This window comes from Nyctereutes procyonoides, unplaced genomic scaffold (genome assembly GCF_905146905.1).
Source record: "Nyctereutes procyonoides isolate TBG_1078 unplaced genomic scaffold, NYPRO_anot_genome, whole genome shotgun sequence".
Taxonomy (NCBI): domain Eukaryota; kingdom Metazoa; phylum Chordata; class Mammalia; order Carnivora; family Canidae; genus Nyctereutes; species Nyctereutes procyonoides.
The window spans coordinates 41962576-41984695 of record NW_026575043.1 but is presented as its reverse complement, the minus strand read 5'-3'; the positions used below and the strand labels follow the sequence as shown (position 1 = coordinate 41984695).

Here is a 22120-nt window from a genome sequence, read left to right as displayed (position 1 = left end):
TCCGAGTCCAGGTTCCCCTCCTCCCGCCCCCACCGGGTGATCCCGCCCCGTCAGCTCCCCCAGCCAATCAGCAGCACTAGTCTGCTCAGCCGCTCTCCATCGCTCTCTCCCGGTTCCCCCCGCCCCCAGGTGCCCGCGGCGACCTAGGCCGCGGCCAGATGTGGGGCGGGAGGACCGGCGCCTTGCTCCGGGTGTGCGGGCTGTGGCAGGCAGGGGCCCTCGGAAGGAGACCGCTGAGCTGCGATGCTGCGTCTCTGGCGAGAAGCGGTTCCTCCCAGTGTTGGAACTGCGGCGGCCCCGGGGGCCCCACGCGGGGGGACGGGTTCTTCTGCCCACAGTGCCGCGCGCTGCAGCCGCCTGACCCCACTCGAGATTACTTCAGCCTCATGGACTGGTACGGGAGGCGGTTTCGGGAAACACGCGAACGAGAGAGGCGTGGGGCTGGCCTGCGAGGGGCTAGGGCCGAGAATGCCCGGGGAGGAGAGGGCGGGACCGGTTAGCCTGGTGGGCGGAGCCTAGAAAAGGGGGGTGGGGCCCGGGAGCGCCGAGGGTGGGATTGCGGCCGGTGCCAGAGGAAATTGAGGGGTGGGACTGAGCTTGGGGCCTCAGGAATGGAGACCCGAATGGCGGGAGGGGAGGGGGGGAGGCGTTTATGGGGGTCTGAAAGGTGCAGGCTTCGGTGGAGGGAGACCTGGGGGGGGGGGTGCCTGACGGAAGCGACCTGGAGGGGCTGGAGAAAGACTAGAGCGACTGGGCCAGAATGGTTAAAGTTGGGTTGAGATTTATAAGAAAGGGGTACTTAGGTGTTATCAAGAGAAGGGAGTAGGGGGGCCCCTGGGTGGCTCAGCGGTTGAGCATCTGCCTTTGGCTCAGGGCGTGATCCTGGGGTCCTGGGATCGAGTCCTACATCGGGCTCCCTGCAGGGAGCCTGCATCTCCCTCTGACTGTGTGTCTGCCCCTGTGTGTGTGTGTGTGTGTGTGTGTGTGTGTGTGTGTCTCATGAACAAATAAATAAGACCTTTAAAAAATAATAAGGGAGTAAAGGAGCCTCCAGGATTGTGGACACGCGGAGATGGGAGAGGAGTATGCCTGGGGAGGACTTCGAAGCTCCCAGCCAGCCGCTTTCCCCCATTCATGTTTTCCATCTGGTTGTTCTTGAGTTACTTCCTTTTATAATAAATCTAGTAAGAAAAACAAACAAAATAGGGTGTAAAAGGGATCCCTGGGTGGCGCAGCGGTTTGGCGCCTGCCTTTGGCCCAGGGCGCGATCCTGGAGACCCGGGATCGAATCCCACGTCGGGCTCCCGGTGCATGGAGCCTGCTTCTCCCTCTGCCTATGTCTCTGCGCCTCTCTCTCTCTCTCTCTCTCTGTGACTATCATAAATAAATAAAAAAAAAAAAACACAGGGTGTAAAAGCATCCGAAAACTTAATATTGTCGGCTGAGTCTAAGGGAGAAGTGAGACCCAGAGGGAGAGAGGCTGAGAAGTGGCTGTTTTCCTGTTACCCTCTGAAAGTCAAGGAGCTTGGAGAGGTGATGAAGTTTGAGCAGACCTAAGCTGTTAAGCCAGGGCAGGCTCCAGGAATGTAAAATGAAAGACAAAGAAGAAAGGACCTGGGCCTTGGAAAGATAGGGTGGGATTCAGGAATGGCCCTTCACCTTAACTCTGGTATCTGCCCCTACCAGTCACTGCACACTACAGTGACACTGTGCTTTAAGTTCTGCAAGCATACCAAATTCCTTCACACCTCAGGGCCTTTGCATATTCCCTCTGCCTCTAGATGACTTTTTCCTCTGGTCTTTATTTCTCATCATCATTCAGGTCTCAGCTCAAATGTCATCTCTTTGTCCTCCCCATCTACCACTTTCTCTGACCCTATTCTCTTTTCCCTCACAGCACTTTTTGAAAGTTATCTCTCTTTACATGTTTATTGTATTTTCCCCGGTGAGAATAGGAACCAGGCCCATAGTATACAAATCTGTAAGTATTTGTTGCATGGATTTTATCTCCCAATTTCCTTACAGTAACCGTGCCTTCAGAGTTGACACAGCAAAGCTCCAGACTCGGTACCAGCAACTACAGCGTCTTGTCCACCCTGATTTCTTCAGCCAGAGATCCCAGGTAGCCTGTTGGCCACCCCTTAATCATACCCAAACACTAGTGTACACAAGGTGGGTGGCAGTGGCCTTGTGGTGATGTGATTATCAGAGACAGAGCTAACAACCAGCTCCACCCTGGGGCAGCCTGACCCCAGGTAGCCACGCCCTAAACCTGCCTTGCACTCACAGCTTTTACCTGACTTCCCAGAAGAATCAGAACCCATCAGTTGAAAATAAAGACAGCTCATCCCACACCAGTTCTACTTGGGAGACTTCCTTAGTTGTCTGCTCTCAGTATTTTATGAAACAGTATGTGAATTTAATATGGCTGATTTAGATGGTAATGAGATTATCTTCATCTCTACTAACAGACTGAAAAGGACTTCTCAGAGAAGCATTCAACCTTGGTGAATGATGCCTATAAGACCCTTCTGGCTCCCCTGAGCAGGGGACTATATCTTGTAAGGTGATTTCCCAACCTGTGCGTGACTCCCTGGTATCCATTGTGCTGTGGGACAGCTGCTCCCCTTTATTCAGCAGAAGAGTGCTTGAGACCTGATCTAGTTTAGGGACCCAAAGATAATTAGCCTCAATAATACTACATGTGAATAGTTTTCTCTGAGTATTTGTAAATCTTACTTGCCAATTGCAATTTTTTTTTTTACCATTTTTTATAAATTCCAAAGATTGTATAGTGGTAGCATTTAGGGAAGAAGAATTTTGGGGTTTTTAAGGAGGGAGGAAAGAGTTTAGCTCCTTAGAATTTTAGGATTTTATAGAGCCTTTACAAATATCTAGTTGAGTCTCCCAAGTGGAGGATCAGCCCCCCAGGATCACACAGTTTCAGGTAGCAGAGAGGAATTCCATCTCAGCACTCTCTCAGTCTAACTTTCCCATACCCTTTGTTCACTCTTTCACTATATTTTGAAAGTTTTGTGAGGTTTTTTTATGAATGATATTCTGTTCTGTAAGTAGGATTTATGACTCTGGCCACAATCTTTTCAACCAATCTTACTTTTCTCTGCTTTATATCCCAATAGCTAAAGCTCCATGGAGTAGAGATTCCTGAAGGGACAGATTATAAAATGGACAGGCAGTTCCTCATGGAAATAATGGAAATCAATGAAAAACTTGCAGAAGCTCAAAGTGAAGCTGCCATGAAAGAGATTGAATCTATTGTCAGAGGTAAAAGATAAAATACCACTGAATGCATTTTATTGCTGTTACAAGTACATGTTCAAGGTTGGGTGAAAAATTAATATAAAGACTACATATTGGTCATCATAATGATTCAGGGAGTATTTTTTTTTCTTGATTATACTGAAACGAATTTTATCTGGAGGTTAGACTCACAACACCCCTTTCCGGAAGGCAGCCTTAAACCAAGAACATAATAATATTTTGCAGATTGCAATCCTCCTTCCTACCCATGACATCATTTAGATGTTATTATTGTCTCTGATAAGAATAAATAGGCCATAGAAGCTCATGAAAATGCCCAAGGTCACATTGCAGAGCAAAGATGGAAAAACTGACTTCTGATTACATATTGCCTTGCTTTCCACTTTATTTAATACTGTGTCAGTCAGAGTTATCTAGAGAAGGAGAACCAATAGTATATATGTATATATGGAGATAGAGAAATCTGTTTTAAGGAATTGGCTCATAGAATTGTGAGGCCTAACAACTCCAAAATATGTAGGGCAGACCAGCAGGCTGGAAAGTCAAGCAGGACTTCTATGCCCACATTATCAAAGCTAATCTTGACCTAAAGTCAACTGGTTGTAAATGTCAATCACATATACAAAATACCTTCACAGCAATATCTAGGCTAGTGTTTGACCAAACAACAGGCACCATAGCCCAACCAACATGACATATAAAATTAACCATGCCATGTAGAAAAAGTTCCAAGTTCTCTCTCCAATTGTATGTACGTATGTACTTTCACAAATATTTGTGGCATGCCTACTGTGTATCGAGCATTGCGTAAGACACAGTAAACAAGAAAGACATGGCCCATGTCTTCATGGAGTTTATATAGTTCAACTCAATGTGTCCAAAATGGAATTCATGAGCCTCTCCCATCCCTCCTAAAAAAATAACCTATTCCTCTGCCGATGTTCTCTAAATGCACAAGTCCAAAACACTGTGGAGGCATTCTTAATAATTTATCCTCCCTTACCCCATAAACAGTCCTCCCCAAATCTTGAAACGCTGGCCTTCTAAATGTGTCCCAAATCTGTTTCCACTGCCAGCACCCTGTTCCCAGCTGCCATTTTTTCTTACCTGGACAGCTGCAATAGCTCCAGACTGACCTAGCTGTGCCTTCAATCTAATACATTCCTACACTATTTAATCAATTCCTACACTATCAATCTAATCTAACATATTCCTACACTATCACTTATGTGATGTTTTGAAACCTAAATCTAATCATATTACCATTGCTCTTGCTTTAAAACTTGAAGTGGTTTCCCACTACTCTTGGGTTAAAGACCAAAGTCATTAGTATGGCTTACAAGGCCCTATATGATCTGACCTCTGCTTCTTCCCATTTGCCCCTCCACTGTCCCACACAGGCTATTTTTAGTTCTTCATCTGTACCAAGAACCTTTCTACCGCAGGGCCTTTACACATGATGTTCTTCTGCTTAAAACCCTCTTCTCTTCCTCTTCCTCTAGTTAACTCTGCCTCTTCCAGATCTGGGAGCAATCATCACTTCCTCAGAGAATCCTCAGAGAACCTCTTTATCTGTACCTTTTGGCAGTGTGTAGCTCTCCCTTATAGGCCTAATCACAGTTATAACCTTTACTGTTCTCCATGAGATTATTGACCAATATCAGCCACCCTCCTTCCTTAGACTGGAAGTTCTGCAGAGGCAGTAATTGTGTCTGCTTTTTGGTCCCCCTCATATTCTCAGCCCATAGAATAGGACATGGTTATAACAGGGGCTCAATAAATATTAATTGAGTGAATAAGTAATGAACAAAGAAGCTAAAATCAGTAAAGTGGGAGTGGGAGTCTGTCAGCTAGGGATGTATCAACAGCCTTAGGGCTAGTTGGTGTTGGAAGAAGACCTCAGGGCTTACAGTCAGAAACTCCCATCTGCACAGCTTTGGAAGGCAGAGGAATATGATGCTCTGCTGTAAGGGGGTCATGGGTACGGTGTCAGCACTGCCTTTACATGTGACCTTGAGCAAGCGACTTCAATTCCTCTGAGCTTCAGTTTCCTCATCTGTCAAATAGATTTAACATTAGTACTGCGTGTTGCAAGGACTAAATTAAATAAGGCAAAACAAATAACACAGTGCTTAATCCATAGCAGGTGCTCAGTCACCGGCAGGGGTTATCCTAGCCCTATAGTGAATGTCTGGTTTCGAACAGGTCACCGAGCTTCATTTAGATTAATTTCTAAGTTTCCTCCCCAAAGTAAGCAAATATTCAAGGGCATAGAGCTAGTTAGATCTGGGGCGGAACTTTAGAGCCTCTAGACTCCTAGTCCAGTGCTTTTTTATTAACACGTTGCTAGTTTCCCACCACTCTCCAGGAGTCTAGAGACTTGGGGTCTGCTCCCAACTCCTCCACTCAACCAACCATATGACTAGGGCCATCTCCCAATACTTGCAACTGTCTACAATGGGGATATAACGTATTTGAAAGTGCTTTGAAAGCAGGCACCATATAAGTGATTGATACCCTTTATATGTGGAAAACACATGGTAAAATTCTTCATTTCCTAATGAGGAAACAGCAGAAACATGAGGCAGCTGCTCCCTTTACCTTATCTGGCATTCTCTCTTATGGTACAATATGATCTAAATGTTCCATTTTCCTGGGAGGCTGTATAATTTGCAGATGGTTGCTTGAAACACTTTAATGCCCTGCCCATTTTTCTCCTACCTGAAATCTAGAAGATTTCAGACTGCTTGGTGGAGACAAAGCATTTCCTTGTCCTTTTTTTTTTTTTTTTTTTTTTTTTATGATTACATAGCCATCTTACAAGCCTTAGTGTTTGTCCCTCAGACCTTTCAGAGGTAGAAAAACAGAATGTGAGTAGGGTCAGCTGCACTAAACAGGAGTTGCCAGGGTGCCTGGGTGGCTCAGTCGGTTGAGTGTCTGACTCTTGGTTTTAGCTCAGGTCACGATCTCAGGGTTGTGGGATTGAGCCTCCAGTTGGACTCTGTGCTCAGTGGGGAGTCTGCTGAGATTCTCTATCTCTCCTTCCTCCCTCTCTCTTTCCCTTTCCGTCCCTCTGCCCCTCCCTCGCATGCACATGTGCATTCTCTCCCTCCCTCCCCTTCTCATAAAAATAAATAAATCTTAAAACACAGGACCTGCCATCATGGGACATGTGGACACAAGGCTTGTGAGGTCTTATCCTGGAATCTAAGTTCCATGTTATGTTGTGTTGAAACCAGCTACACAGTGTTATCTTTACATCGTTAGTCTATATAAATAGAAAAATTAAGATAGTAATTTTCTCTTTCAGCTAAACAGAAAGAAATGACTGACTATGTGAGCAGAGCTTTTGAACAAGGTACTTTCTTCATTCCTTGACTTTCTTAAATATGGAAAGAAATTGTAAGCACTGAGGTATAACTATCTATTCAGTTAAGACCTATTATATACCCATCCTATGATAGGTACATGGGGAGCTCTAAAATATAGACAAGTCGACATTTATCCCTTTGAGGATTTACAGCCTTGTGGGAGAAATAAACTGTATGCCCCAAACAGTAATGTGCCAGCAAAAGAGTATATGAAAGTGCTTCTATTCCCCTTTTAGCAAGTAGGAGAAGTTAAGGTAAGGAATGTAGGCTGATCCTGAGGGCAAGGCTGCACAGTCGACATTTGGCAAAGCCTACCCCTTCTGCAAAGCCCAGGAGAAGCCCATGGCAGAGCTGTGCCCAAATTACAAAAATGGAATATTCATCCTCGTCCCCATTGCTCCTGGCTTTCAGGGCCAAGAGATTGAGTCTATTTCTGGCTATTTTGAAGTAAGACCAGTTTTTCTTTCCATCCCAGACTTGTGCCACCCCTTAAATGAGAGAATAATGGCCCTTTGACTGAGGGATCATTTGATTGCAGGAAGCAGAAAGGCCACTCAAGCTAGCCCAGATAAAAAAGAAGTTTATTATAAGAAATTAGGACTATATCCCCAAATCCAAAGAGGAAGTCGCTGTGATGATTATAGTATACAGTGTGATAAGAGCTCTTCTGGGGCAAAGCCTAGGAACCAGAAACCATTCTGGAACCAAAGCTGTGGTCCTAGACTCAATGCCTCTGGCAGTTTCATTCCAACTTCTCACTATAAACCAGTTCAACCCACTTCCTCATTAGTGTACCGTGCTCCAAAGCAGTCACCCCCACTGGATGACTCCTTGGTTCTCCTAGGTCTGTTACCTTATGAGAACAAAGACTTTGACCATCTGACTATAGTCCCCTAGACACAACTCTAGATTCCTGAGAGGGGCTATTTGATTGGCCCAGGTTGAGGCAAATGTCCACTCTAGTCCCATCAGCTAATGCTGAGGGGATAGGCTTACAAAGTGTGCCATCTAGTTTGCAGGACTGTAGAAATCCATTCTGAGACACAGGCAGAGTGAGGGTCTCTAAAAAGATGTCAGGCAAATACAGATTAGCAGCCTGATATGTCTGCCTGAAATCCATGAACCCAACCCACTGGCTATTCAGGTGTTCCAGCAGGGCTCACTCCCATCTCCTTTTGTACTTTTATAGATTTTGTAGATTTTTTTAAAAAAAATTTTTGTAGATTTTAAGAAGAATATATCTAGGTACAATTTAAGGAATAAAAATAGAAGAAATACCCACCCAACTTAAATAGAACATGCAAAGAAGATATACAAATAAGCACATGGAAAAATGTGCAACATCACTGATCATTAGGCAAACGAAATTCAAAACCACAACAACATACGGCCTCATACCCATTAGGATACTAGTATTAGAAAATCCAGAAAAATTGGGACACCTGGGTGGCTCAGCTGTTGAGCGTCTGCCTTTAGCTTAGGGCATGATCCTGAAGTCATGGGATCGAGTCCCACATCAGGCTCCCTGCATGAAGTCTGCTTCTCCCTCTGTCTATGTCTCTGCCTCTCTCTGTCTCTCAAGAATAAATAAATAAAATCTTTAAAAAGAAAAAAAGAAAACCCAGAAAAATAACAGGTATTGGCAAGGCTCTGGGGAACTTAAAATTTTTGCTCACTGTTGGCAGGGCTGTAAAATACTTCAGCCACTACAGAAAACATTATGATATTTCCTCAAGAAATTAAAAATAGGATCACCATACGATAGAAGCAGTTTCACTTTTAAGGATATACCTGAAGAATTGACAGCAGGGACTCAGAGAGATACTTGCACATTGTCAAAAATAAAGCCAGATACTAAACTGGTAAGGATAGATTTTAATTAGTAATAACTATTGAAATAGGGAACAGTCCAGGGTGAACTGAACTCCCAATTTGTACAGAGGTACCTGGGCATTTTAAAAGAGAATGAGGGGGATGGGGGTGCCTGAGTGGTTCAGCCAGTTGAACATCTGCCTTCAGCTCAGGTCATGATCGCAGGGTCCCAGGACCAGACCCTCATGGGGCTCCCTGCTCCAAGAGGAGCCTATTTCTCCCTCTCCTTCTGCCTGCCACTCCCCCTGCATGTGCTCTCTCTCTTCCTCTGTCAAATGAACAAATAAAATCTTTTTTAAATAAAACAATAAAGAGAGAATGAGGGAATAGGGTGGTAGATGAGCATGGTCTCAGTAGTCTGGGAAATGACAAAAAAAAAGAAGGTGGTGGGGGTTGGTCCATGTGAAACCAATCTGGGTTTGTTAACTAGGGCTTATCAAAGTTAGGCTCCTACCTTCCCCCAGATACTGAGAGACAAGGGCCCTACCTTCTAGTGTTGGCTACAAAAAAACAGTAAGAAAAAGGTAGGAAGAAGAGACATTTTTCTTTCCCCTGAACAATGTAGGTCCGTTTCTCATTTGATTGCTTTGTTTATTAAGGACTGGCTGAACCATCTGTTGAGACTTGGTAAAAGAGGATATTTGCTGGATGACTTGAGCAATCAGGCATTTAATGAGGAGCATCTCTATGGAAACAAAGAGAAAACAAAGGCTAATGGTGGGAGCAGACTATAAACCCAGTTTCTGAGTCCAGAGGGTGGGCAGTCACTTGAGAAGACACTGAACTCAAGCATCTTTACACAGTGGTATGAGGACAGCAGTGGCAATCTGATAGATTTCTCGTTTTATAGTTTGAATGTTGGTAATGACGGCGTGGACTTCCATGTCACAGCCATAGCTGCTTCCCATGAGCAGAGCATGGAAGGCAAAGGAGTTGTGGTGGACCTTCTGGGTAGCCCACGTGGCAGCAAGTCCAGGCACAAAAGTCGCCCACTCGTAACTTGTAGTGATGAGTTCTTTGATATTTATATCAAGTCGTCTGGTCTTATCATACAGGGCATTTTCAGATACCAGAGGGAAGGGTGACCACAATAAAACCTGATTCCCAGAAAGGATCAGGTTTTAGTTCTCACTGATGGCAAGTCAGGAGGGAAGGAGAAAAATAGGAAACAGCACTTTGGGGAGTAGTAGCCAGATATTGAAGGAAACTAGGAGAATTAAAAATTTGCTAAGAGCTAAAAAGAAAAGAAAAGAAAAAGAATTTGCTAAGGGCTGACAAAATGTGTAAGATGGCAGGATCCAGTTCAGTTTACAGGAAGATAAAATCTCAGGACTAGATTCTGGTGTATAGACTTTTCCACTGTCATAAAATTTCAATATACAGTCACCCCCCCTTTGTAATCAAAGGTTATCAAGGTAGGAATAGTTTTGTTTACAAAATAATTTTGGTTGCATTAAAGTTGGCCTAATTGTTTACATAAATGCATTGAGAATGGTAATCAGCCATACAAACCCTTGTTAAGTTTTCTTTATGGAAGTTTTTTTTTTTTTAAGATTTTATTTATTTATTCATGAGAGACACAGAGAGAGAGAGGCAAAGACACAGACAGAGGGAGAAGCAGACTCCATCCATGCAGGGATCCAGATGTGGGACTCTATCCTGGGACTCCAGGATCACGCCCTGGGCCAAAGGCAGGCTCCAAACCACTAAGCCACCCAGGGATCCCCTTATGGAAGTTTTTATAAAGAATCTCAGATTGGACTTTAAAAGGCCCTCAGTGAGGGGCACCTGGGTGGCTCAGTCAGTTAAACACCTCACTCTTGATCTCAGCTCAGGTCTTGATCCCAGGATCCTGAGTTCAAGCCCTGCATAGAGCATGAAGCCCACTTAAAAAATAAAAAAAAATAAAAAGCTTCTCAATGCTAGGAAGTCAAACCAAGAATTTGCCATCAGATATGACCTGCACTACCTATAGATTTGGACCTCTTCTCAAGGTGCCCCAAAACATCCTAAATATCTTGGGCCTGCAAGGGAATGATCTTCTTTACTCACCTGTTAGGATGGGAAGTCTATAAGCCAGGTGGCAACCCGGTTTTTTCCAAGAGGGCTTTGTAAGTTTTAGCACCATAAAGTTGACCTAACTTCCTTAAAATTGTCTGTTCTGTCTGATTTTATGCATCATTTTGGTCATATAACCAATATTTTAACTTATGTCCTATCAATTTTTGCTAAGCATATGCAAATAGCTATATTGCCTTGAAAATAAGAACATTTGGGGTGCCTGGGTGGCTCAGTCGGTTAAGCATCTACCTTAACCTCAGGTCATGATCCCAGGGTCCTAGGATTCAAGTGGGGCTCCCTGCTCAACTGGGAGCCTGTTTCTCCCTCTCCCCACTGCTGTGTGTGCTCTCTCTCCCTCTCTCTCTAATAAGTAAGTAAATAAAATCTTTTTAAAAAAAAAGAATATTCAATGATAGTTTCAGAGTTTTTTGGAGAATCAGGCAGGGAGAAAATATATGCAAAATACGCATTTTGTTTACAAAAGTAAAACTTATTTCTTAAGTTCCACATATTAGTGAAATTATATGGTATTTATCTTTCTGTGATTGACTTATTTCACTTAGCATTATACTCTCTAGCTCCACCCACATCATTGCAAATGGCAATATTTCATTCTTTTTTACAGTAAATATTCCAGTGTATATGTATATAGAGAGAGGATCACAACCCAAGCCGAAGGCAGATGAGAAGATATATATATCGTCTCTATCCATTCATCAGTGGGTGGACATTTGGACTGTTTCCATAATTTGCTATTGTAGATAATGCTGCTGTAAACATTGGGGTGCATGTATCCCTTCAAATTATTTTTGTATTCTTTGGGCAAATACCTAGTAGTGCAATTCCTAGATTATAAGGTAGTTCTATTTTTAACTTTTTGAGGAACCTCCATATGTTTTCCAGAGTGGCTGTACCAGTTTGCGTTTAAGAAAAAAAACAAACATGGGGCACCTGGGTGTCTCAGTTGGTTAAGCATCTCACTTTGGCATAGGTCATGATATTAGGATCCTGGAATCGAGCTCCTCCCTCCCTCCACCCCATCAGACTCCCTGCTGAGTGGGGACTCTGCTTCATCCTCTTCTTCTATCCCTCCCCCTGTTCATGCTCTCTCTCTCTCTCCAATAAATAAATAAAATCTAAAAAATAAAAAAAAAATTAAAAAAGCAAGGGCACCTGGGTGGTGCAGTTGGTTAAGCCTCCAACTCTTGGTTTCATCCCACATCATGATCTCAGTGTTGTGAGATAGAGTCCCCTTGGGCTCCATACTCAGCCTGGACTTTGCTTGGGATTCTCGCTCCCTCTCCTTCCGCCCCTCTCATTTGTGCTCTCTCTCAGTCTCTCTCTAAAATAAAAAAAAAAGGGGGGGGGGATAAAGAGACAAAACAGTCATGGGGGGGGAGGCAAACCAAGAAACAGACTTTTAACAATAGAGAACAAACTGATGGTTAACCAGCCAGGAGGTAAGTAGGGGGATGGGTTAAACAGGGATGGGGATTTAAGGAGTGCACTTGTGATGAGCATCGGGTGTTGTATGGAAGTGTTTTTTTTTTTTTAATTTTATTTATTTATTCATGAGAGACACAGAGAGAGAGAGGCAGAGACATAGGCAGAGGGAGAAGCAGGCTCCATGCACTGGGAGCCCGACATGGGATTCGATCCCGGGTCTCCAGGATCGCGCCCTGGGCCAAAGGCAGGTGCTAAACCGCTGTGCCACCCAGGGATCCCTGGAAGTGTTGAATCACTAAATCATACACCTGAAACTAATATTACACTGTTAACTGGAATTTCAATTAAAAATAAATATATAAATACATTTTTTTTTTTTAAGTAAAACTTCCTAGATTGTTGTGGCATGAACCCACTGGCTTTTTCATTCAAATTTTGGAAATCGTAACTTAGTTTATTGTTTTGATCTCAAGGTTATTTAAGCAATGCCATCAGAAGCCTGTACCTGGTACGGTCCTTTTTCATGGGTCTCTAAGACAGTCCCTTTTTTTTAAGCACACATATTCTGGCATGTAGCTGGTTGCAGGAGCTTTTAGGAAAGCATCAGAGTAGAACAACAGCTATCTGTGGATAGCAAAAGACATAAAATAACCACAATTAAAGATCTGATGAGGGACACCTGAGTGGCTCAGTGGCTGAGTGTCTGCCTTTGGCTCAGGTCGTGATCCCGGGGGTCCCACATTGGGCTCCCTACATGGAGCCTGCTTCTCCCTCTGCCTGTGTCTCTGCCTCTCTCTGTGTCTCTCATGAATAAATAAATAAAATCTTTTAAAAAAAATAAAGATCTGATGAAAGTTATAAAAATAATTCAGTTGTCAAGGAAATTTGGTTGTTTCTGTGACAGAATATTTTAACATAATAACTAGACTAATAACATTATACCAGGCCATATTATAGTGAAGGCATTGATAAATTTCTAGGAACTTTATAAAATTTCTGAAATAATAACATTTTACCCATACAAATATAACCTAAGGAAGATTAAATATCTCTTCTTTGACAGTGCTTCCCATGCAATGTAATCAAATAAACCTAATTAGTTTAACAGCTCTCTTTTAAGAAAGTAAGAGAACAAATCCTATGAGGTTTTCTAGAGATCCTCTCAGAAAATTCAAAGTTAGTTTGAAGTTAGGAAGTCTTAATTAGAATTTGATTTTGGGAAGTTGTCCAAAATGTCAAATGCTTTAAATATTTAATTAAATAGGATCATAGGTCACTGTGAAACAATAACTCAGTTATCCATTTAACCAATGTGGTGATAAAAAACTTCAAAGGCAAATACAGGAGGTAACATGAAAAATGAAGAACCTTAGTTCTGAATAGTGAGAAGTCTTTATTCTCTTAAGTAATGCAAGATATGATAAAGACAACATGAAGCACAGGAAATTATTTTGATAAGACATAGAATATATATTACCTAGGCAGATTACTCAAAAGGTAAAGAAAAATCTTTTACAGTCTTTTATTAAGACCAGATCAATAATCAAAAAAAACTTTGTCATTTTAACACAGAAAACCAAACTCTGGTTTTGTCAGTATACTATTGAGATTAAAGTTCATTTCAAGGGGCACCAGGGTGGCTCAGTGGTTGAGTGTCTGTCATCAGCTCTGGTTGTAATCCTGGGATCAAGTTCCATGTCAGGTGCCCTGCAGGGAGCCTGCTTTTCCCTCTGCCTATATCTCTGCCTCTCTCTGTGTGTCTCTCAATAAATAAATGGAATCTTTAAAAAAAAAAAAAAAAAGTTCATTTCAAGAGGCGCCTGGCTGGCTCAGTCAGTGGAATGTATGACTCTTGATCTCAGGATTGTGAGATCATTGGGTATAGAGATTACTTAAAAAATAATAATATTAAAATCTTTTTTAAAAATTAAAAAAATAGGGATGCCTGGATGCTTCTGGCTTCAGCTCAGGACCTGATCCCAGAGTTCTGGGATTGAGTCTCCATCAGGCTCCCTTCAGGGAGCCTCCCTTCTCCCTCTGTCTGTGTTTCTGCCTCTCTCTCTGTATCTCTCGTGAATAAATAAAATCTTTAAAAAATTAAAAAAAATTTAAAAATTGAAATTAAAAAATAACCTTAGCCAGCTTTGACCTCACATAAAATTCCTTTCCACAAACCTACCACTCTCAATATCTATTCATGTTTGGTTCTATTCTTTCCCTCTTTCACATTTTACTTTAGGACAAAATTACTCTTTTTTTTTTTTTTAACAGAAACATACTCTTCATTCTTTTTTTTTGTTTAAAATCTTATTTATTTGAGAGAGAGACAGAAATAGTGACAGTACAAGCGAGGAGAGAGAGAAACAGGCTCCCAACTGAGCAGAGAGCCTGACACAGGGCTTGATCCCAGAACCATAGGATCACGACCCAAGCCAAAGGCAGATGACCAACCAACTGAGCCACCTAACTTGTAGTCTTATTTTTTTTATGAATTGATTATAAATTTTGACCATTAGTAACCTTTATTTTACAGAGAAAACTAGGAAGTAGACAATTGAAAACTATAATACACCAGTATTCTGTAGTAGATAAGCAGATTTTATGAGTTTACCATCTTCATAAGCTATAGAGGTATATGCTTCCTACAATACAAGTTTTTTTAAGGTGGCAAGAACATGTTTATTAAGAGACCCAAGATCCTTGATCTCTTGGACCATATAAAAATAAATAGCTAAAAGTGTATCAACTTAAACTTTTGCTTAATAGTGAATATTTCAACACTTTATCTTATTTAGAGATTATTTATATATTTAATGACTTTATTATTTAACGTAGCTTACCACGACTCTAAGGTTCCAAGTTGCCAAAAATACTTTGGAAATTATTTTTAGGCAGCATATTATAAAACATAATTATTGTCGTTATAAATAAAGCTTGTCAAAAAAATTTAAAAAAAATAAAAAAAAAGCTTGTCAGGATGATTTGAGTAATATCAAATTTACCATCTCTATAATCTTAAACATCTAATAAGTATAATATTAGATTATTAGACTAGTAAGTCCAAGGACAATTAAAATGTATGTTTGCATTACAATTTAATGTTAACAACTCTGAAAACATACCTACTTTATTAAACCAACAAACCAAACTAGTCTTATTTACCAAAGATTTATACAAGTACGTGACAATGAAAAATATTTGAGTTGGTTCCTATATTTCTGGAAGTTTTAGGAAGACTTAATTTATGTGAGAACTTATTTCTCTCTCAGACAATAAGGATACAACTCTTTGAAGGGATTTTATAAATTAATTTGGTAATACCATTGGGAGATAGGGAAATATATATACAAATCAGACATACATCCATAAATGTACAGGCAGACACAAATACAGATTTCACAGCTTTCTTTTCTTTCTTTTTTTTTTTTTTTAAGATTTTATTTATTTATCCATGAGAGGCACAGAGAGAGAGGCAGAGACACAGGCAGAGGGAGAAGTAGGCTCCATGCAGCAGGGAGCCCGATGTGGGACTTGATCCCTGGCTTCCAGGATCACGCCCTGGGCCGAAGGCAGGCACTAAACCACTGAGCCATCCAGGGATCCCCAGATTTCACAGTTTTCATTTTAAAACTTTATCTGTGGGACACCTGGGTGGCTCAGCAGTTGAGTACCTGCCTTTGTCTCAGGGCATGATCACGGGGTTCCGGTATACAGTCCTACATCGGGGAGCCTGCTTCTCTCTCTGCCTGTGTCTCTGCCTCTCTCTGTGTGTCTCATAAATAAATAAATAAAATGTCTTAAAAATAATAAAATAAAACTTTATCTGTAAATCAGACTATGTTGGTCAATAGAGTTAGTTTTATTCTTGCTGGGAAGGAAGCCTCACCTTAATGTCTCTGTTTATTTCAGATGATTTGGAAAAAGCCAAGGAAATGTTAACAAAGATGAGATACTTTTCAAATGTAGAAGAAAAAATCAAGTTAAAGAAGATTCCCCTCTAATGATTACTAGTTTAAAAGTTTCAAAAATAAAGTTATTGTCTATTTCTTTTCTGGCTTCTGCTAATTGAGATTAGAGACGCTACCACCCGAGAATCATTAATGGATGGCGAAGTTTATCATGCCAGAGGAAACACAGTTGAGCCAGAGCTTGGGTGGTCAGTTCTTTGTGTGATATTTGATACAACATGCTCCCCATCCTGGCAGGTTAAAGGAAGTGGGGATGGGCCCAACCTGAGGCCCTGGAGAAGGCATTGTCAAACTACTGCAAAGAGCCAGATAGTAAATGCTTTAGGCTTTGTGGCCCATACTGCCTCTGTTCTAACTACTCAACTCTGTCATTGTAGCTCTTTGTTTACAAAACAGCAGTGGGCTGGATTTGGCCCAGGGTTTGCCAGCCTTTGCCACAGAACCATATAATCTCTCACGGTAGGCCTTTCACTAGTATCCGTGTTAGTATAGTCTTCAGGGCATTCAGTTTAGTAACCATACAAAGCTGCCTAAGGATCTCTTAGGCCTACATTTCAAAATGTAGATAAAGATTATTAAGAATTAGTCTGGTGGGGCACCTGGGTGGTCCAGTTGCTTAAGCTTTTGACTTTGACTCCCGTCACAATCACAGGGTCCTGGGATTGAGCCCTGTGCCGGGCTCAGTGGGGAGTCTGTTTCTCTCTCTCCCTCTTCCTCTGTCCCTGTCCTAGCTCATGCTCCCTCTCTCTCAAATAAATAAAATCTTTAAAAAAAGGGGGGGGGGGATCCCTGGGTGGCGCAGCGGTTTGGCGCCTGCCTTTGGCCCAGGGCGCAATCCTGGAGACCCGGGATCGAATCCCACGTCGGGCTCCCGGGGCATGGAGCCTGCTTCTCCCTCTGCCTGTGTCTCTGCCTCTCTCTCTCTCTCTCTCTGACTATCATAAATTAAAAAAAAAAAAAAAGTGATGCTAAACACCAGCCCCATTTCCGGGTCTTTTTTTTCCCAATCCCAATTTCTCTGGTTAGTTGACACTGTCCTCACCATTTCCATGCTCCTCTAACCTAGCCCAAAGAACAACCCCCACTTATCCTTCTAGATCTTTGGAAATTCAGATTAAGTTCTTGATTCATATCCAGAAGGGAGGAAAAAATGCCTCTTTTAAGTCTCTGGATCAAGGAAATTAAAATAGAAAATTCTGTTTAAGAAATTCCAAGAGGGGCCACCTGGCTGTCTCAGTTGGGGCATGTGACTCTTGATCTCAGGGTTTTGAGTTCGAGCCCTACAATGCAAGTAGAGATTACTAAAAAGAGGAAAGAAAGAAAGAGAGAGAGAGAGAGAGAAAGAAAAGAAAGAAAGAAAGAAAGAAGAAAGAAAGAAAGAAAGAAAGAAAGAAAGAAAGAAAGAAAGAAAGAAAGAAAGAAAGAGAAAGAAAAAAGAGGAGGAAAGAAAGAGATTCCAAGAAATAACTCTTAGCATTGCTTGTTTATAATTGAAAAATCAGAGTTGTGAACCAAGGTTTAACTCCTAGTGCTTAAAACTGCAGCTCCTTTGGGTCCTCCCTCATCCTAGTCTAAGAATTTATCCTGTGAATCCTGATCCTGTTCTACTCAGTTTGTTAACATTTTAGGATTTATAGATCTTCAGAAGGCAAATTAACTACAGCAGCTGTCTGGCTTAATGGTATTTAGGAATATTAGACAATCACAACTCTCTTACATTTTACAAGGAGAATGAGTTATTTGTCTAAAAACACACAGGGAGGGCAGCCCAATGGCTCAGCCGGTTTAGCGCTGCCTTTGGCCCAGGGCATGATTCTGGAGACCGGGACCAAGTCCCACGTCAGGCTCCCTGCATGGAGCCTGCTTCTCCCTCTGCCTGTGGTCTCTGCCTCTGTGTGTCTCTCATGAATAAATACATAAAATCTTTAAAAAGGGTGGGGGGGAGGGGGAGAGTCTCTAAGTGAACAATTACAATGCAAGCAAATGTCCTGATTAATTTGGGTGCTTCTGCAAAGAAATAGGAGATGAAAGTAGTGTTTGAAAATACTTCTGCAGACAATCTTCATTCCTTTTTCAGACTAATGACCAGGGACCAAAACAATCTGACCACAAAAAGAAATCAGATAAACATTTTTGGAGGAACTTCAAAGAAACTTTTCCCTTACCTGTTGCTATTAGCTGGAAAGGCCACTGGGCATCCCATCTAACTACTTCTGACTTAGGGGATATATAAAAAAAACTTTTTTTTTTTTTTAATTCATGAGAAACACAGAGAGAGAGGCAGAGACATAGGCAGAGGGAGAAGCAGGCTCCTCGTGGGGAGCCCGATGAGGGACTCCATCCCAGGACCCCAGGACCACGACCCGAGCCAAAGGCAGACACAACCACTGAGCCATCCAGGTGCCCCTAAAAAAGGCTTTATTTCTGAGTCAGTATAATTACTTTTGTTTGGGGTGGGGGTTGTTTTTGTTTTTGTTTCTCCCTTCACTCTTCCAAATTATTTTCCTGTTAGGGTAAATTCCAAGTTTAGTTAGACTTCTAAATCCAGGACCCTTTGCATGTGTTCTCTGTCAAAGCCCTATGGGGAGGTAGGCTTCCAGACATCTGCCCAAGTTAGCGTTAGCAGCTCTATTTGGACTAAAGTTTTGTTTTGTTTTTTTAAGTTTATTATTTTTTAAGTTTATTTATTTAAGTAATCTTTACACCCAGCATAGGGCTGGAACTCACAACCCCAAGATCAAGCATCACATGCACTTCTGAAGGAGCCAGCCAGGCACCCCTGAAGTAAAATTTCTGACCGAGTGAAGCAAACTTAGCACTCACCTCCCTCCCCACATCATTCCCAATATAGAAAAAAATTATCAGAACAAATAAGATAAATATATCTCTTTTTTTAAAGATTTTATTTATTGAGGCAGCCCAGGTGACTCAGCGGTTTAGCGCTGCCTTCAGCCCAGGGCGTGATCCTGGAGATCCGGGATCAAGTCCCACATTGGGCTCCCTGCGTGGAGCCTGCTTCTCCCTCTGCCTGTGTCTCTCTACTCTCTTTGTCTCTCCTGAATAAATAAATAAAATATTTAAAAAATAAAAAAAAAGATTTTATTTATTCATGAGAGACACAGAGAGAGGCAGAGCCCTAGGCAGAGGGAGAAGCAGGCTCCCTGTAGGGAGCCTGATGCCAAACTTGATCCCAGGACCCCAGGATCACGACCTGAGCCAGACACTCAACCGCTGAGCCACCCAGATGCCCCAAGATTAGTATAATATCTTAGGCAAATAAGAGGTTTTGACTAGGGATGCCTGGGTGGCTCAGCAGCTGAGCCTCAGCCTTTGGCTCAGGGCATGATTTTGGAGTTCTGGGGTCAAGTCCCGCATCGGGCTCCCTGCATGGAGCCTGCACTCCCTTTGCTTGTGTCTCTGCGTCTCTCTCTCTGTCTCTCTCTCTCATGAATAAATAAGTAAATAAAATCTTTAAAAAAAAAAGTTTTGACAAATTTGTGCTTTGCTTATTTCTTCTCAGACTCTGCTATCAGACAGCTACCCTTCTCCCCCAGAAAATTCATATGGTGAAGCCCTAATCCCCAGTGTGGCTATATTTGGAGATGGTGCCTCTAAGGAATTAATTAGGTTAAATGCAGTCATAAAGGTAAGACTCTCATTAGACAGGATTCATGTCCTTATGAGAAAAGACACCAGGGACCTCCCTCACTTCCTCCCTACTCATTCACTATGGAAAGCTCTTTCTTATGAGAAAGCCAGAGGGAAAACAACCAGGAAGAGACATCTCACCGGAAAATGAAACTGACCGCGCTGGCTTGATCTTGGATTTCCAGGCTCCAGACCTTGAGAAAATTGACTTCTTTTGTTTAAGTCACCTAGTCTGTGATATTTTATTATGGCAGCCTGACCTGAGTGATACACTTGGATTTGAATCCCAGCTCTGCCACCTATTTGTGTGAGGCCACAATGATGCTAAGCTTCATTTCCTCCTCTTTAAAATGGTGATAGTAGAATCTATTTCACAGGGTTGTTGTAAGGATCAAATGAAACAAATTAAGCAAATTGCTTAGCCCAAGGCATAGCACAAGGTAAGCACTCAAATGTGATTCTTAAAATTATAATGATTACTTTTATTATTTTTACTTTGGCAACAATATCACGTCTTTCACAACATAGTAACCAATGCCCTTTCAGCAGAGCGTCAAGCACCTACCCTGTGTAAGAGAATGTTCAGTCCCGGGAGAAATGCAACAGAACAGTTAGATGCTTCCCGTCTATTTGGGGAGAGGATTTTTATACCAATAATCAAAACAATAATAAAAATTCCCATTGACTGGGGAGACTGGCTGGCTGAGTCTGTGGAGCTTGTGATTCTTGATCTCAGGATCATGAATTTGAGTTCCACATTGGGTGTAGAGATTACTTAAAAAAAAAAAAATCAGGAGGAAAAAAAGTTTCCATTTGCTCCATAGTTAATATATGTAGTACTTTGCATGAATCCATCAAATTAAACCCAATTTAATTTTCATTTTACAGTTGAATAAACAAGCTCCCAAAAGATAAGAGTGAAGAGCTAGGATTCAGGGGTGCATTGGTGGCTCAGTAGGTTAAGCATCTGCCTTCCGCTCAGGTCATGATCCTGGGGTCCTAGGATTGAGCCCCATGATGGGTTCCCTACTCAGCAGGGAGTCTGCTTCTCCCTCTCCCTCTGCCCTACTTGTGCTTTCTCTGTCTCTTTCTTTTTTTTTTTTTTTTTTTTTTTTTTTTTTATCATAGTCACAGAGAGAGAGAGAGGCAGAGACACAGGAAGAGGGAGAAGCAGGCTCCATGCACCGGGAGCCCGACGTGGGATTCGATCCCGGGTCTCCAGGATCGCGCCCTGGGCCAAAGGCAGGCGCCAAACCGCTGCGCCACCCAGGGATCCCTGTCTCTGTCTCTTTCAAATAAATAAATAATCTTTAAAAAAAAAAAAAGTGAGAGAGCTAGTATTCAAACCCAGGTCTACCTAAGCCTGTGCTCTTAGGGAAGCTGAACCTACCAGATTAAGTACAGCCAAGATGATTAAACAATTTGTACACCAGGGGCCATTTACCAGGGCTTGCATAAGGAGGTTTCAGGGAAGAGGGAGAAGAATAGAATCCAGATAACTGGAGAGAAGCTGTGTCAGGTATCTCCCAAACCCACCCTAGGTGCAATGCCTCTCTAGGAAATCTCACAGGACTTGGTGTATCATCCTATTCATGGCTATGATGTATTACAGTGAAAGGATACAAAGCTAACCCAACACAGGGAAAAAGCACATGGGATGAAGTCCAGGCACAAACTCTTACGGGCCCTCTCCCGGGGAGTCACACAGGGCACAATTCATTCCCCCAGCAACGAGCTGTGACAACTTGTATGAAAATGTCATCTGTAAGGGAAGCTCATTAGAAATTCAGTACCCAGGGCAGCCCAGGTGGCTCATAGGTTTAGTGCCTGCCTCCAGCCCAGGGCATGATCCTGGGGTCCCTGGATCGAGTCCCACATCGGGCTCCTGGCAGGAGCCTGCTTCTCCCTCTGCCTGTGTCTTTGCCTCTCTCTCTGTGTGTCTCTCATGAATAAATAAATAAATAAAATATTTTTTTAAAAAAAAGAAATTCAGTACCCAGACTATTTCTTGGGCACTGGTCACATGAGCCCTCTGCCTAGCATGTGCCAGAATTCCAGAAGGAAAACAGGTATTCAGCATAAACTATGTTTCTATAAACAATAATAGGCAGAGTGGGCCAGTCTTACCAATTCTGGGAATAAGTAAATTCTCCCCAAATCCAAATTCCCAGCCAACGGCCAACCTTATCAGCAGGACTTTCTAAGGATATGCAATCTCAAAACTGCTATGTTAACTTTTTTCTGCACAGAAGCCAAGGGGAGTTCCCATCCTAGCAGAGGGAATTATATAACAAATAATCTATAACCAGAAAGGAAGGCATTTCCATTGCTGATGGGCTTTTTCCTGTCTTTGTGGCTGCCACCAGATGAAGAGAAAGACATTACTTTGCTCTGAGTCAAGATAGCAGTCATAACCCCTAGCATGTTCAATAGCTGGTGACAAATACTTGCAACAGACTTAGGTGTAAAGTT

At 42.2% G+C, this 22120-nt stretch overlaps 2 protein-coding genes across 6 annotated transcripts in view; one reads left to right on the top strand and one right to left on the bottom strand.

Annotated features, from left to right (window-relative positions):
• CHEK2 (checkpoint kinase 2) overlaps positions 1 to 22120 on the bottom strand; it is a 92533-nt gene that overhangs the window by 51513 nt on the left and 18900 nt on the right. The gene's annotated exons all lie outside the window — the stretch shown is intronic.
• Positions 86 to 16081, top strand: HSCB (HscB mitochondrial iron-sulfur cluster cochaperone). 5 transcript variants are annotated; one of them, XM_055322508.1, is made up of 6 exons: positions 86 to 394; positions 2026 to 2122; positions 2472 to 2561; positions 3141 to 3285; positions 6593 to 6640; positions 15942 to 16081. In XM_055322508.1, exons 1-6 carry the CDS (start codon positions 159 to 161, stop codon positions 16031 to 16033), a joined length of 708 nt encoding a protein of 235 aa, XP_055178483.1. In that variant the 5' UTR covers positions 86 to 158; the 3' UTR covers positions 16034 to 16081. The 5 variants fall into 5 exon arrangements, with proteins under 5 accessions (XP_055178483.1, XP_055178485.1, XP_055178484.1 ...); XM_055322510.1 differs by lacking the exon at positions 2472 to 2561; XM_055322509.1 differs by lacking the exon at positions 6593 to 6640.

Excerpts from the sequence above, each read along its gene's own strand:
- HSCB (XM_055322508.1), top strand. The coding sequence starts at position 159 with ATGTGGGGCGGGAGGACCGGCGCCTTGCTCCGGGTGTGCGGGCTGTGG. Across the intron at positions 2,123-2,471 it reads TCTTCAGCCAGAGATCCCAG|ACTGAAAAGGACTTCTCAGA; the intron begins GTAGCCTGTTGG and ends CTCTACTAACAG. Across the intron at positions 3,286-6,592 it reads GATTGAATCTATTGTCAGAG|CTAAACAGAAAGAAATGACT; the intron begins GTAAAAGATAAA and ends TTTCTCTTTCAG.